At 37.9% G+C, this 16,439-nt stretch overlaps 4 protein-coding genes and 1 pseudogene across 4 annotated transcripts; 1 reads left to right on the top strand and 4 right to left on the bottom strand.

Moving 5' to 3' along the window:
* Window positions 1-1,952: 1,952 nt before the first annotated feature.
* Window positions 1,953-5,133, bottom strand: LOC116119677 (annotated as a pseudogene).
* Window positions 5,134-5,648: 515 nt separating this feature from the next.
* Window positions 5,649-6,395, top strand: LOC116119687 (ferredoxin C 1, chloroplastic). Its single transcript, XM_031405636.1, has one exon. It carries the CDS (start codon window positions 5,724-5,726, stop codon window positions 6,180-6,182), a length of 459 nt encoding a protein of 152 aa, XP_031261496.1. The 5' UTR covers window positions 5,649-5,723; the 3' UTR covers window positions 6,183-6,395.
* A 203-nt stretch (window positions 6,396-6,598) lies between these two features.
* Window positions 6,599-8,341, bottom strand: LOC116119695. Its single transcript, XM_031405648.1, has one exon. The coding sequence runs from the start codon at window positions 7,996-7,998 to the stop codon at window positions 6,910-6,912; it is 1,089 nt and encodes a 362-aa protein (XP_031261508.1). The 5' UTR covers window positions 7,999-8,341; the 3' UTR covers window positions 6,599-6,909.
* A 1,149-nt stretch (window positions 8,342-9,490) lies between these two features.
* On the bottom strand, window positions 9,491-11,435 carry LOC116119699 (FRIGIDA-like protein 4a). Its single transcript, XM_031405652.1, has 2 exons — window positions 10,783-11,435; window positions 9,491-10,272 (listed from the first exon to the last, which is right to left on the bottom strand). The coding sequence occupies exons 1-2, from the start codon at window positions 10,954-10,956 to the stop codon at window positions 9,784-9,786; spliced, it is 663 nt and encodes a 220-aa protein (XP_031261512.1). The 5' UTR covers window positions 10,957-11,435; the 3' UTR covers window positions 9,491-9,783.
* An 86-nt stretch (window positions 11,436-11,521) lies between these two features.
* Window positions 11,522-14,661, bottom strand: LOC116119698 (FRIGIDA-like protein 4a). Its single transcript, XM_031405651.1, has 3 exons — window positions 13,596-14,661; window positions 12,792-12,967; window positions 11,522-12,281 (listed from the first exon to the last, which is right to left on the bottom strand). The coding sequence occupies exons 1-3, from the start codon at window positions 14,500-14,502 to the stop codon at window positions 11,793-11,795; spliced, it is 1,572 nt and encodes a 523-aa protein (XP_031261511.1). The 5' UTR covers window positions 14,503-14,661; the 3' UTR covers window positions 11,522-11,792.
* Between the last annotated feature and the right edge of the window lie 1,778 nt (window positions 14,662-16,439).

The raw sequence follows: 16,439 nt of genomic DNA on the forward strand, positions 1-16,439 counted from the left end.
CAAGAAAATCTCATCTAGCAAGCTCTAAAAAATCATTTCCAGAATAGAAAATACAACATATATTTAATCGTTGAGTTCCCGTTCACTCATTCTTCACTCATTCTCAGACTTTCGAATCCTAATTTCTTATGCTTCAAACTCGGCTGTTCTTTCTTCTCTTTTCCAAGCCTCGTAAGCCTAAAATCACTCATCTATCCCGCTTTATTTCGCTGGACAACAGGAATGGACTTTGATTGTTCTCCAACAGCAACACCACCAATCATCCGGTAGCACCTCTTGAAGGGTCAAGCGGCTGAATAGCATTAATGACCAATGGTGTTCACTTGCTTCCATCTCCAGTTCAGTAATTTTGGAGTAAATTTGATTTAGTTCAGTTCTCATAGATCCCTACAAATTTGCAACACTTGCTCATTTAGGTTCTTGTGCAATCAGTTTCACCTCTGCTGGCCATGTCTCCTGCAATTAAGAAAAGATAATGAAGAAAGTGATGCATTCAGATCATCACATTCCTAGTTCAATGTTTTTTAGGCCTAAGTTGAAGCTTTTTGGCAGAAGAAGTTGTCTAAACACTCTAGGTTCTACTTCAGGAAACAACAACCTCCAATATGATAATACAATTCTACATTGTCACAAATGCACAATATAAGGTTTGGGATTGTATTTCAACCATATGTTTTACTCTATAAAATAAATTCCATTTTCAATGTGCTTACGTGATCTTGATTAAATTCTTTAATAGCAACTCTGTCATTATTATTTGAAAATAGAATTAGGATTTATTGAATTAGGTTTACGCTTAAAATAACTGATGTTGTTTGAGAAGAGAACCAATAGGAGACCAAAATGCTAAATTAAAACCACCAACAAACACTGTTATTCTTAAAATCATGTTCTTCTTCTCTATAATACACCAATTGGCGACAATAGCAAATCCGGGCTCGAATACCATCTTTCTGCCTCTTTCTCGCCGATTCAATAGCACAGAAGACAGATACCTCCTCAAAGCTAGGAAATATTACCTGCATCAGTAAATCGCAACTCCATTAAGCTGAGGAGAGAGGTTGGGTCCCTCTCGCGCCTCTGTCCGCAACGCTCCACTCATGGATTCTCCATCCTGCACTGAGTTTCTTCGCCTTCCTACCTCTCGAACACAAGACCTACAGGAAGTACTTGTGACAGAGAGGTGGTACCATCAGAGGTAATTATCAAAGATTACACCAAATGTGCACGGAAGCAGCTTTCATTTTCTTAACCACATAAATATGAGAATCTGCAAGGGAAATGATTCAACTTACAATAATAATTTCCAGCCTCTCAGTCTCTTTGCAATCTTAATTGCAGCAGCGGCAGCCGCACCAGATGATATTCCACCTGCAATAGACTCCCATTATATTTGTTGCAGTGAGAGTGAAATGAAAGAAACTAGTGAATATTCCACGATATTGCTACAAATAACAGCTTTAAACCCAGCTTACAAGTAAACCTTCTTTCAATGCAAGAAGCTTTGCTGTCTCAATTGCTTCTTTACTTGATATCGCAAATTAACAAACGACGGTTTAAAAACCTGAAAACAGTTGCGAATATTTGAAGCAACACAAATAAAAAATTGCAATGAGTTCTGTGAAACTACATAGAACACGAGTGTAACATCTCTAGAAATAGTCACTGAAGAAGATAGCGAACTTATATCCAATAAGATATATGCATGTACACAGACAATAAATAAACAAATAGGTATGCATGAATGCTAAGTTGAATTCCCAACATTTCTCTCTTTCTGAATTTCCATATCAGTTAAAATCTTTAAGCCTTTCGTGTTCAGTTAATGTAGGACTAATAACTTCGTCTGATAACATCCATTCATACTTCAACGGATACATATTACAAGAAGTTTTTACCTTTCTACATTATCTTCCCTGTTAACTCATCTCAAAACATACTTTTAAAGGACTCTACAGAGCATTGAGCTGAAGATTCAGATTACACAATTTCATGTGTTTCTTGAAAAGAATTCGGCTACTTGAATAACTTTCACACACATTGACTTGCAAGACACCTGGGACAAAACCAGCGCCTATTCCGTGGATCTTATGCGGACCTTGACATTCATATATAATACGCATCCAGTTAGTCTCAGCCATAACCACAAATCCTTACATGAAAATAAACATCTAAAAACTAGGTAGTTATAAATATAGAATTAGGGATATCAGCTGTCGTGGGTTAGAAACTAAATAAATAGCTAAATGCTCAAACAAATTAGAATTAACTCCAAATATACTAATACCACCTTGAAGAGAATTCAAAACCAATACTCTTAATTCGTGGCATGGGGCTATACTTAAAGCTTACAGCTTAAATGTTAAACTTAAACTCATACTTAAAGCTTACCACTTAAATTTTGTCAACTTAAACTCATACTTTAAAGCTTAGTAGGCTTAAGTGATACTTACCACTATTATGCATTTACAGGGAGGTTATGTGAGATGAGCAGACCGTGCCATAAAAAATTACTTTACATCAATAGTAAGAGAAGTAAAGAGAACCAAGGTAGAAGACAAACTTTTCCATTAAATATTTCCCTTCTCAAAACCAACAGCCAAAATAAAGGGGACATTTATTTTCAATGAAAGAAAGGTTGATACTCCTCTTCTTAACCCATAAACACGCACATAGACAAAAGGGAAAAAAAAGGGTACTCAAACAAGCACAAACAAAAGATAGGATTCTTTATGTAACGTGATATAAGTGTTGGCCATTCAGAAATAATCTGGTTCACAGCCATCACGACCAAAGATCAGGTCTGTAGCTGCAGCCAAGAAATAGTATATGTTGCAGAACAATGTTTTGAAACTTGAAAAGAACCCATGTCTGTAAGATGTCAAAAGTTTGTAATACTATCATCCATGTCTATAAAGATGAAAAAAATTTGTAATACTATCTTCATTTCAACAAGATATAAGGACTCCTCCCTCCTTTATTTATGATGCATCAATGCCAAAAACTATTTATACTTGGATTATACATGATGAATACTTGTGTGCCTCGATTAGATATTACCTAAAATGATTCAGACCACGAGGACCGGAAAATGCAAAGAGATGAGATCATTAAAGGAATGTAGGCATTAGAGATACAACTCACCAGGGTTTCCACCAGATAGAACAGGACTTTCAAGTGGCTCCACACCATATAGCTACATACAAAAGTAAAGCAATGAGATGTCAAATGACTGTCCAAGAGGAGCAAACATTTACAGTAGTAGACACAAATAACATTAGTATTTTTAAGAGACAAAATTACAGTTTTTGTTACTTTCTGAAACAACATAAATTTGTTTCAATATGGATTGATTTTTGAAATTAAACAATTATCTTACCTTTATCTTGTGGTTCTGTTCTTTAAGAAATTTCCCTGTGCCTGTTATTGTGCCACCAGTACCAATTCCAGAAACAAAGGCATCGACTTTCCCTCCTGAGCCTTTCCATATCTCTGGTCCAGTAGTTTCATAATGGATCCACACTATTGACATATATTAGTAAAACTTTTAGAACTACCAACTACATCTTCTTTATTATTACTTGAGAAAAGTACCTTTGGGTTGGCTGGATTTTCAAACTGCTGCAGTATGTAAGCATTTCGTGTCTTAGCCAAAATCTCCTGTGCCTTTTGAACAGCCCCTTCATCCCTTTAGCAGGATCAGTGAGAACAATCTCAGCTCCAAAAGCTTGAAGAATAATTCTTCCTTCAATACTGATTGAAGCAGGCATTGTAATGATAAGCTTATAGTGCTTGGCTGCCGCCATGAATGCCAACCCTATCCCAGTATTTCCACTGGTTGGTTCAATGAGGACACTCTTCAACAACCATCATACATTAAAAAAACCCCAAAAGGGTATGCACAAAGATCAAACAACGATTAGAATGGTTACACACCAATTCCTTGTTACAAAAGGATAAATGCAATCTTTACAAAGACCCATACAAAGAGGACTACAAAGTGATAGCATCTAAAAGAAAAAATTAAAGAAAAAACGGAAAGAGAGAGAGAGAAATCATGAAAATCAAGGGTAGAGATTGTCTTTGTATGTCCTCTTTATACGTATCTTTGTAAAACTAGCATTGCTCTTTCTCAAATAACGTACCCGCCATAAGTTTCTATACTACACTACACGTAAAAAGAAAAATTGAAAAAAATAAATAAAAAAATAAAAAAAAAGCTACCAACCTTCCCCGGTGTGATAAGACCTTTGGCCTCTGCGTCCGCAATCATACTGTAACTAATCCTGCACATTTGTGACAAGATTTAAGATTTTGAAACTAAAGGCCACAACCCAATAATTTATACTGAAAACCGAAAATTCTAGCTCAAGGAATGGTGAAATCATTTCTTCAAAACTAGAGGAAATTGCAATAATCAATAGGATTTAACAAAACCTGTCTTTGACACTGGAGCAAGGTTCCATCATCTCTAGTTTAGCAGCAATACGGGCAACACAACCATCCACAACCTGATTCAGATACACCAGAGGAGTCTTGCCAATTAACTGCAAACAAAAGTACATTACAATTCAAACCTTTCCTTACAATTCAAACCTTTCCATACTCCACACTGTATACATAGCTAACAATTAATTACGCGCCAATTTAAACAACTTACTTCTGTCACATCTTTCGCAATTTCGCAATTCCCAACTCCCATTTTTCCCATTACTGCAATTAATTAAAGAAAAAAAGTATCAAGGAAGTATAAGTTTATCGTTTAATCTGATAAAACCACTCATGCCTCTAAACTCATTTTTTTTCGCCAAAAAAAAAAAAGGCTTATTTCCTTCAGTCTCACTCAATTTTCTTACCGGCCAAACATAATTTATAAAAATTATTGTCTTTGACCCTTATAAAACCTCTTCGGAAAATCAAATCTCTTTATTAATGAATATAAAACTATAGAGATATTTTTTTTTTTTTTTTTTAAAGTTGAATATATACAATAAAAAACTAGTAGTAACCTTGATAATAACTTCGTAAAGGCGTGGCGTCTGCTGTATACTGAACGGGGATTTATACTACCGTCACATAGGAAGAAGAAGAAGAAAATGAATGGATTCAATTGAACCTGACCTGGATTGGGTGTCAATTTAACCGCAAATGTACAATGACCAATCTTATGCCAAAGTAATAACGGCAAATTTCGAGCATGAAACAGAATGATAATAAAAGAAACTAAAATGCTCACAAAAATAAATATATTTCATAAATTAATTAATATTTGCAGATAATATATACTTGTAGGTATAACGGGAGCCCCTTGTTACCATTATTAACATCTTGGATGCATTAAGAATTCTTACCAGAATATTTTTTTTATAAAACAAGAAGCTTTATATTTCAATTTTTTTCAAAAAATTTGGTAACTATATGGGAAAAAAGTTCTTAATATCTAAAAATGTAATAAAAAATATTGAAAGTAGTTTCAACAAGAAAAAAAAGAAGTTATTATCTAAAGATATCTTCAATCTTTTCAATTTTCGAGCAAATTCAATTTCATTTTTATATTAAAAAGAAAAAAAGTAAAAATGAGCAATAATACATATGATATATCGAGCTGCTGAAGTTGAGCCAACAAGATTAGAGAAGTAAACAACTAAACATAACCTAACCTTATCTTTTCCAAAACAGTGGAGAAGCGCTCCCTTCTGGTCTCTCTCTAGGCAAACAAAATCATGGCAACCCTTCATTTATCTCCATCTTCTTCCTTCATTCTAACAAAACAAAAGCACCCCACCAGCACCAAGCTCCATTTCTCTCTCTTTAGCCCCAGAAACCGCTTAGGCTCACACAGATATAGATTACAATCGAGCATTGTGAGGTCTTACAAAGTGGTGATTGAGCACGAGGGTGCGTCCACAGAGCTAGAGGTGGAGCCTGATGAGACCATACTATCCAAGGCGTTGGACTCTGGTTTGGATGTGCCTCATGACTGCAAGCTCGGAGTGTGCATGACTTGCCCTGCTAAACTTATCAGTGGCTCCGTTGATCAGAGTGATGGTATGCTCAGTGACGATGTGGTGGAGCGTGGCTATGCACTGTTATGTGCCTCTTATCCCCGATCAGATTGTACTATTAAAACCATTCCTGAGGATGAGCTGCTGTCTCTGCAACTTGCAACTGCTAATGATTGAATGTTGTAATGGGTTAGATGCTGAATCTGAAGTTCTAATTTTGTTCATCCTGTGTTGTGATTTTTAATAAAATAATTCACATGACAGTGAGGACTTTAGATCGTTTTGACATTCTAATTATCTTGATTTTTTATCCTATCCTATTAGGCCACTTAGTTGCTTGTATTTCTGTAAAATTGACTGGATATATAATTGGTCTGCCATTTTTGTTAATTTGTTATCTGGCGGGGGAAGACTACTTCTTGATGCTCACCAGTTGCCTTACATATAATTCTATATTTCAAAGGATAGCATATTCTAATATTATTGGGTGTAAGGGTAGCAATGGTGATTTATCCGATAGCACTAACAGAAGCTGGGCAAAACTTGCGATATGAAAAATAATTTTCAGATATGATTTAAAGTTTTTACTTCATATATAACAACTTGTGGATACAATTAATGAAGTGATATCTAATAGACAGCCTTCAACACTATCGCACTCATATCAACAGCACAAGGAAGTAGATTGTTCTTTCTCTAAGGAGCAAATCCCAATAGTGAACATTGTGTTGCTTGAAATGTCTAGGCTATTTCCACCTTCTTTCACTCTTACATCGCAGCGTAGCTTGAAGCACATGCATCACAATAAGTAGATCTTACTGCTAAGTGACCTTGAATAATGTTCTTCAAAGGGAAGCACATTCTATAATCACAACAGACATTGATAAACAGGTAGCAAATACTTCTAAAAAGCAGACGGATAGCCGACCTTTTTGGCTTTTCTCTGCTTGAGCTTCACCCTTACATTAACACCATTATCAAGAAGAGCCTGAAGCACAATCTGGAGCTTTCCCTCCAACCTCTCTCCTTTTCTTGGCGTGTAAACCACATCATGAATGTCATCCGCCAAAGCCCTTTGAGCTAAAATACCTCCCACTGCAGCACAAGCAGTTGCATTCCTAGTTGAACCCAGGTCAAATTTCATATCCTTGGATATAGAATGTGCTACAGCAACCACTTTACTAGTAACCCGATGAACAATGCAGGCACGAACAGAGGCTTTCGATATGTAAATATCCAGACAGAATGGTTCATGGTAAGGAGCCGTGAGCTGATTAAAAGTCGGAGTCCTAACCTTCTTTTTATCCACATAACAACTCTCCATGTTACTTAGACGTTCATTCACCACACCCTTGTATAATTCTTTACCACCGGAGGCAAAATCTTGACGTTGGTTCATCTTCATTTTGCTTTTCTCAGTTCCAACATGATTCTCTCTTTCTGAAGCCACCTTCGTTTTTCTTTCTTTAAGATCACTCTTTCCTTTTGAAGCTTCCTTCTTTTCGCTTTCTTTTTCATCTTTCCTTATCTTCGAAGACTTCCTTCTATGGAAATCAAAACTATATTCTTCGAATTCTTTGGAATCTTTATCAAGTTTATAAAAAAGATCACCCCGAATTCTCAAATTATCAATCTCATCAAAATCAGTGTCATCCTCAAAAGATGTTGAATCATCATCCATTGCGTTCACAAAAGGTTTTGCTTTCATGTCGTCATCCAAACCACGCCACGCATGCGCTAAACCTGCTGAAACTTGCCAAGTATCATCGTCTACAAGCTCAATATCATAACCATCAGAATGAGGTGTCCTGTCACTGAATAATGGTGAGAGATGAATCCTAGAAGAGTAGTGCGTGGATGTAGTTTTGCTTTCATTTTCCTTATCAATATTTCTGGGAGCCCTTGAGCAGAAACTAGAGACCTTTGTGAGGAAATGAAAACTCGTTACAAGTGACTTGATAGTAGAGCTTCTTCTCAATAAAAAAATTGTCATTTTCACTTCCGGGTTGGTATGATGATAACAGCTATAATATTATATGAATGGATTCGATAGACATTACGAGTTCCATAGCAACAAAACAACAAACGGTTGGTGGGCAACTAGTGATTAACCTCGTGCGTGCAGTACGCCAATAACAAAGATGGCACGTAAATGTGAAGATCCATGAAAAGAAAAAGATGAAAACTGAAAGATTTCTGGTGCTTGGCTTCTTGATAAAGGTTGGTTCAATTGAGTGTTTGTGTGGGAACAACGGGAATATGATAAGGAATGAAGATGTGTACGTACAAATCAAGCAAGTGTTTCAAACGACACAAACACTCGTTATAAAGAGCAATTATAATAATAAGATATACACTTATATAAGTTATATTATATTTAAGGTGTTCTAACTTAAAATTGGTAAAGAAAAAAGTAATTTTGGCAAAATTTGTGTTATAAAACATATGCAGATTGTTACGTTATTTTATAATAAAGCGAAATTTAACTAAGGAAATTTATTACTGGTAAAAAAAGAAATCAAACTCTCAACTTTAATACATTAATTTTCGAGTATTATTAAATGCCAACGTTTACTGCGTGGTGGGGATGTTAAGCGTTGGCATTTCTTGATTGGACATTAAAGCTTACGTTTCTGCCTATGTTAGGAACTAATAACGTCGGTATGTTGCTTCTACTAGTGCTGATTTAGTACTGCGACGTTGTTAAAGGTTGATCGCAGTGCCGGTTTAGGGTTGTGGCGTGTTCCAGGTCGGTGCAAGTACCGGTTTAGGTAAGCGCTGGTCGAGGAAGTGTGGTGACATTCTCTTTATAGAAATTCTATTTTGCCCATTGGCCAGCAGTTTTCACTCCATAGCTGAGGGATATCAATATGAAAACATCTTATAATATCCCCAAAGCTTCTTCCAAAATAAGATTCAATTTAGAATATCAGTGCATAACGTGGAATAAGATTGATAATGCATATGGGTGCTTTCGTGCATAACGAGAATTTTTCTAAATCGGTACTAGTGTGTCGGCCACATATCACGGAAGACCACGGTAAACGAAGACTCGGTGTTTTAAGACATTCCGACAGTGTTGGGATTTTCAAATTCCAAAAAAGTAATCAGCAGGAAGGGGAATTAACTAATCATCACAAAAATTTCTAATCTCTTAAGCGTTTAGTCTCGCCGACATATACATGAAATAATATACCAGTCATCTTGGCCCTACCTGACCCTGGAAATTAAGAATTTTTTTTTTCATGTCTCCACCATTTTAATAGCAATCAATCAAACAGCCTGTATAATGAGCTGGACACTTAAATGCTGTGTGATCAAGCAAAGTTGGACTCACATGTTCCTAACAATCAACTGATCAAGTCAGGGTCTCCACTGGACTCAAAATACCATCCAACCATGATTAAACAAAATTGCCTGCCTTGGTTGGATGTGCATTTGTTCCAAATCGAACCCAAAAATTTGAAAAAAAAAAGAGTAAGACAGATCAACACAAAACAGCATAGTCTTTCTACAACTAATCTACAACATTGGTGATGATTGAGTCTTAACATTGTTATGATGCCATCATGTACTTTTCCACAATCACCTAGTACTAAAAGTTTGATCAACATTAGAAACACTTCTCACCGCGACATAGCAAGAAGTAGGATAACAGTTATAATTAACACACAGCCATTGCTAACATTAAAACGGTTAGTGGATTACAAACCATTAAGAAAGCAAATGAGATTGGGTCATCATATCAGTGGTTACCATCTTCAAAGAGTAGTCATGTCTATCGGTAGTAAGCCTGCTGATAAGCTGGTGCCAAACCGGCGCCATAGCCCCCGTATGCAGGATAGTTCATCGGAGCTCCTGGATAGGATCCAGCAAGAGGAGGGGCTGCTTCTGGTGAGTATGCATATGGATTTGTTGGTGGGCTCCTGTTACCATACACGGCAGGTGGTGATGCGTATGGAGAAACCCCAGCAGGGTATTGAGTGTGTGAAGGAGACCTAACAAAGGTGGGTGGTGCAGGGAAAGATGATACATATGCATTTGTCAAACGACCAGCCTTGGCAGGAGGCATTGGACCACCATTGCTAGCCCGTGTACGCTTAGTGGCAGGGACAGCAGCCGGCCTTTTCTTCTCGATCTTGGCCTTCTCCAGCTGCTCAAGACGCTTCTTGAGATTTTCTGGAGGAAACTCAGCTCCAAGTTTGTACTCTTCAATGCACTTGATGACAGCCCGGAGAGCTGACTGCTCTTTGCGTGCAGCAAGGTGCTGAATTGGATAAAAACAACGTTAATTAGTCGAAAAAATAGACACCCATTTTTGAGGCGCCACTACACATTAGAGAAAGTATTAAATGTTACCCACTTCTATAGCCTCCACTCTCCAACTAATCAAAGGTTCTACATATGTGAAAAAATTGGTAGTTTATCTTGTCATCAACATCTTAATAAAAGTACTATAGAATGCCTTGTTTAGGTCATATATTTGGATTAACAAGTATTCTAAATGGCAGCTTAGAAAATTCTTGCATGAGTAGAACCACAAAGTGAAAGAAACCCTCTATATTGTCTCAAAAAAAACATTTCATGTAAACTTTGAAGCTATTCCTACACAAGTAGCCACCACAAAGTGAAAGAATAAACTAAGTGCTAAGCATGAGCATCACCTGGAGTAAGACCTAGAATCCAATATCCAGTCAAGAGAAGGTCATCCAACTCCATAAAATTGAATAACAACTCAGTTAAAGGAACTAAATAAAGGGAAAAAGAAAACTCATACCCCAGCTCGGCCAGCATTATTGGGATCCTCCAAAATAGATGCAGCCGCCTTCTTTGCATCCTTCAGAAAAGCTTTAAGTAGAGGAACTGGGGGGAACCTGCCCACGAGGCCAACCTCGTATGTAAAATGCACTGCATCAAGCTGTTGTCCCCTGCTGATTAATTCTTCAATCATCTCTGGGCATATTAATTGACAGCAACAAATAAAGCATTAGAAGATAAATCACAGCACCTCCAAATTTGAACGGATTATATCAATAAACACATGATAAACCAACATGGATTGTGGGAATATCCAAACTACAGCTATAAATACGTTATTGACGTGAACTCCTGAATTGAAATATTATATATGCACATGTTATGTGCATAAAAATAGACAAGCAGAACACAAACAAGGTTATGCTAGCCACAGGATCTAATTTCATACTGACGAGCCAAAATTCTAACCAGGGACAGGCAGCCAGCAAGACAAACAAATAACCAGTATCGTCCTCTTCTTCCAATTTGAAAAAAAAAACAAACAGTCTCAAAACACCGTAACAAGAAACTAAAAATATAGTTAAATTATATCCCAAAACAATATTCCGTACTAGCGTTGCAGGGAGCAACTAATTGTGCAGCCTAGTCTGGAAATTAAAATCAACATTGCCCTCTTTAAATCATGTAACTCTTAAAAATAAGCTGAAATCATAGTAACTAAAAGCNAGTAAGACAGATCAACACAAAACAGCATAGTCTTTCTACAACTAATCTACAACATTGGTGATGATTGAGTCTTAACATTGTTATGATGCCATCATGTACTTTTCCACAATCACCTAGTACTAAAAAGTTTGATCAACATTAGAAACACTTCTCACCGCGACATAGCAAGAAGTAGGATAACAGTTATAATTAACACACAGCCATTGCTAACATTAAAACGGTTAGTGGATTACAAACCATTAAGAAAGCAAATGAGATTGGGTCATCATATCAGTGGTTACCATCTTCAAAGAGTAGTCATGTCTATCGGTAGTAAGCCTGCTGATAAGCTGGTGCCAAACCGGCGCCATAGCCCCCGTATGCAGGATAGTTCATCGGAGCTCCTGGATAGGATCCAGCAAGAGGAGGGGCTGCTTCTGGTGAGTATGCATATGGATTTGTTGGTGGGCTCCTGTTACCATACACGGCAGGTGGTGATGCGTATGGAGAAACCCCAGCAGGGTATTGAGTGTGTGAAGGAGACCTAACAAAGGTGGGTGGTGCAGGGAAAGATGATACATATGCATTTGTCAAACGACCAGCCTTGGCAGGAGGCATTGGACCACCATTGCTAGCCCGTGTACGCTTAGTGGCAGGGACAGCAGCCGGCCTTTTCTTCTCGATCTTGGCCTTCTCCAGCTGCTCAAGACGCTTCTTGAGATTTTCTGGAGGAAACTCAGCTCCAAGTTTGTACTCTTCAATGCACTTGATGACAGCCCGGAGAGCTGACTGCTCTTTGCGTGCAGCAAGGTGCTGAATTGGATAAAAACAACGTTAATTAGTCGAAAAAATAGACACCCATTTTTGAGGCGCCACTACACATTAGAGAAAGTATTAAATGTTACCCACTTCTATAGCCTCCACTCTCCAACTAATCAAAGGTTCTACATATGTGAAAAAATTGGTAGTTTATCTTGTCATCAACATCTTAATAAAAGTACTATAGAATGCCTTGTTTAGGTCATATATTTGGATTAACAAGTATTCTAAATGGCAGCTTAGAAAATTCTTGCATGAGTAGAACCACAAAGTGAAAGAAACCCTCTATATTGTCTCAAAAAAAACATTTCATGTAAACTTTGAAGCTATTCCTACACAAGTAGCCACCACAAAGTGAAAGAATAAACTAAGTGCTAAGCATGAGCATCACCTGGAGTAAGACCTAGAATCCAATATCCAGTCAAGAGAAGGTCATCCAACTCCATAAAATTGAATAACAACTCAGTTAAAGGAACTAAATAAAGGGAAAAAGAAAACTCATACCCCAGCTCGGCCAGCATTATTGGGATCCTCCAAAATAGATGCAGCCGCCTTCTTTGCATCCTTCAGAAAAGCTTTAAGTAGAGGAACTGGGGGGAACCTGCCCACGAGGCCAACCTCGTATGTAAAATGCACTGCATCAAGCTGTTGTCCCCTGCTGATTAATTCTTCAATCATCTCTGGGCATATTAATTGACAGCAACAAATAAAGCATTAGAAGATAAATCACAGCACCTCCAAATTTGAACGGATTATATCAATAAACACATGATAAACCAACATGGATTGTGGGAATATCCAAACTACAGCTATAAATACGTTATTGACGTGAACTCCTGAATTGAAATATTATATATGCACATGTTATGTGCATAAAAATAGACAAGCAGAACACAAACAAGGTTATGCTAGCCACAGGATCTAATTTCATACTGACGAGCCAAAATTCTAACCAGGGACAGGCAGCCAGCAAGACAAACAAATAACCAGTATCGTCCTCTTCTTCCAATTTGAAAAAAAAAACAAACAGTCTCAAAACACCGTAACAAGAAACTAAAAATATAGTTAAATTATATCCCAAAACAATATTCCGTACTAGCGTTGCAGGGAGCAACTAATTGTGCAGCCTAGTCTGGAAATTAAAATCAACATTGCCCTCTTTAAATCATGTAACTCTTAAAAATAAGCTGAAATCATAGTAACTAAAAGCGGATAGAAGAGAATAATAAACTTAAAAATAGATAAGGGTAAATACCTAGCCACTCAGTAAGTAAGAGAAGCAGAATAGATAGCATAAAACCAACATACCAGGCATTTTATCACCCAAACCAAGCGAAACGGCGAGTTTCGGCATCTGCTTCCGCCAGGCGGAGCCAACCACAAGCTTCCGGTACAAGTTGACATCCTCCTTCTTAACAATCCCAAACGTAACGAGATGCTGCAAAAAGGTGTGCACGTCAGGCGTCTTCACGTTCTCAATCCCACCTCTCTCCTCCAGGCTCGCCTTCCAAGTCTCAGCGATCTCTTTGGCTTTCGCCTTCACAGTCGGCGTCACCAACAACCTCGACTTCCCTATCACCGGGTCAACCACCACCGGTATCAAACTCTCCAACACCAACACGCAAGCCCATCCCAAATCATTGCTACTCTTATCTTTCCTTTTGTCCACAGGAAAGACCTCGGATATAGCTTCCATGGCAAACTTCGCGGGATCAACGCATTCAGTTAGTGCGACCGGTAATACATTTCTCATCTCGTCTATTTCTTTCTTTTTAGTAGTCACAAACTTCCAGAACTCTCTTGCCTCCATTTTAAGACAATAATTCTTCAATATCATCAACAATGCGTCGCCGTCGTCAACTTCGCCGTCGGGGTTGTTGAATTCCTTCTGTTGCGACGGAGAATTCAGGTTACTCAAGGCAGCCTCAGTGCGTTCTTCCAGCTTCTCTAAAGCGATCTCGACGCTGCCGTCGATGGTGACCTCTCGCTTCTTCAGAACATCCAAGGAAGCTTTTGTTTCAGTGTCTAGGGTTTGTATCTTGTGTTTAAGCGCAGCAGATTTTTTCAGGATGTTTTGTTCAAGAGAAGTGAAGTGATCAGAAAGCTCCTTCCAAAGGAGAGTACAGCTGGTCATTAATGAGGTTTGACGCTGGAACTCGTCAAAGCTAGGCGGAGTCAACTCTGTTAACTCGCCAGGATCGGGGATCGACCCCATGGTTAAGGGTGGTTGATTCGATTTTCTTGGTTTGGTGACTCAGTAACTGAGTTAACAACAAGAAAGAAAATAAACCAAAACCGAACCCTAGAAACGTAGAAAGAGAGAGAGAGAGAGAGAGAGAGGTCGAAATGATAAAGTTAAGTAGATACGTTAAAAAACAAAACCAGGGGTGAGGACGTGGACGGTTATTATAAAACCACGTGGAAGAGAGACTGTAAAAAGGGGAAGGTGGGGCAAAGTAGGATCTAGAATGCGCAGGGGGTGCGTAGGATAAGGTAAGTGGGTCGGGAAGAGGAAGAGGACGAGGACGAGGATGATGATGATGATGATGTAAGATAAGGGAGTGTTTGGAAGATGGTGTGAATGAGAAGTGATTATGCTTTCCCGGAAACCGAAGAGAGATCGTAAAAATAAAAAAGCAAAGAGGGAGAGAGACAGAGAGAGGAAAAGGTGGGAAAGTAGAGTGGGTGTGGGGTGGGCCAGGCCCACTGTGACCACCACATGGGAGGAGTCAGATAAAGTAAAGACATTGCCGGACTATTTTTATATATATTATGGTAGTTTTATTTACTGTTCTTCTTCTGGTACAAGTTACAGTGCTGCATCACCCTCAACACTGCTCATTCCAGATTTTATCGGGCATGCGCACGCACCCATTTCTGTCTTCTTCTTTTTTTTTTTTTTTTTTCCCCCATTTATAAACAGGTAGAATGTAAAAGGGGATTATTTTGTAAGACATGTGATAAATTTAAGATATGTTTTTAATGAAAAACTTGTGTTGTAAGAACACATCTAGAAGATGCATTCCTGAGAAAGAGAAGTGTAATTTTATTTATTTCAAATAGCAAAGGCAAATGTAAATGTGATTAAGACGTAAATAAAAGAATAAAGGGAGCATTTAAGCTGTAGAACACGTAAACAAGAAGGCCCACAAAATGGTAGGTCCAGGAAAGGAAAGGGAGGTTAAAAATTCAAGCTAGTTAGTAGTTGATACTTATCCTTGCATTGAAGTTTGAAACAAAATTTTCAAAATAAACAATCATTCCATTCATGCATGTATAATTTGACTGGTTACCAAAAGTGGTGGTGTTGAAATTAAGCCTCAGATTGAGATTAATTGGGTGGATGTCAATGCCAGATAAGTATAAAGGTTTACTAAATGGGCAAACCAACTTTCCTCAATAGGCACAAACAGAGGTGACTCAAAGCCCGAGGGGGTCCATCATGGTTGAGGTTTTTAACAGGAAGGTGGAGTCATTGTTTGTCTGGCTTTGATTTTTTTTCATACAGGGTTGGCAACAAATCAAAGAATTAATGCAACTCATTAAGGTGGATTTATTAGGAGGGTTTAAAGAATTTGACATATTCGGATTTGATTTGCCGACAATTCATCATGCTGATGCATGTTTCTTTGAAATGCTTAGAATCAAACCATATCAATAGCCCACAGTTTTCATCCCATCATAATCTAACAATATAGTCTTTGATCTTGTGATAAACGTCTAAAATGAATTGCCAGCTAAATTCAAGCTCCCATGTTTAACAGGTAAATTTTTTAAAAGAATTTATGCCTTCAATCTTGTGAAAAATTCTGGTATGGTCCACGGCTACAGCCTCAAGCAAGATGGTGGACATCACATCCATATAATTGAATCATCCAAGCATCTCACACACTGTAATGTTTATTACTTTAGTTGCAGTAGAGTAGACAAAGAGGGCCAGACAAAGCTTATCGCAACACACAGTAGTAGTCCTCTTTAAGGCTTTGCCATTGCCAGGACAACCAACACTCGAATTTAATAGAAAAAGACATTTAAACATTAAGAACATCAGCCATCCCATTCCCACCCACCATTTCTCTCTGCACAGCTGAACCTAGTTAAAAAAACATTTCATTAATTCTTCAGTACTAGTACATCTACATGGGAAGTCAT

This window comes from Pistacia vera, unplaced genomic scaffold (assembly GCF_008641045.1).
Source record: "Pistacia vera cultivar Batoury unplaced genomic scaffold, PisVer_v2 Contig899, whole genome shotgun sequence".
Classification (NCBI taxonomy): Eukaryota; Viridiplantae; Streptophyta; class Magnoliopsida; order Sapindales; family Anacardiaceae; genus Pistacia; species Pistacia vera.

Coding starts and splice junctions, on each gene's coding strand:
- LOC116119687 (XM_031405636.1), top strand. CDS start 5,724: ATGGCAACCCTTCATTTATCTCCATCTTCTTCCTTCATTCTAACAAAA.
- LOC116119695 (XM_031405648.1), bottom strand. CDS start 7,998: ATGACAATTTTTTTATTGAGAAGAAGCTCTACTATCAAGTCACTTGTA.
- LOC116119699 (XM_031405652.1), bottom strand. CDS start 10,956: ATGATTGAAGAATTAATCAGCAGGGGACAACAGCTTGATGCAGTGCAT. Junction 10,273..10,782: donor ATAATGCTGGCCGAGCTGGG/GTATGAGTTTTC, acceptor TATCCAATTCAG/CACCTTGCTGCACGCAAAGA.
- LOC116119698 (XM_031405651.1), bottom strand. CDS start 14,502: ATGGGGTCGATCCCCGATCCTGGCGAGTTAACAGAGTTGACTCCGCCT. Junction 12,968..13,595: donor TTTGGGTGATAAAATGCCTG/GTATGTTGGTTT, acceptor TAATATGCCCAG/AGATGATTGAAGAATTAATC. Junction 12,282..12,791: donor ATAATGCTGGCCGAGCTGGG/GTATGAGTTTTC, acceptor TATCCAATTCAG/CACCTTGCTGCACGCAAAGA.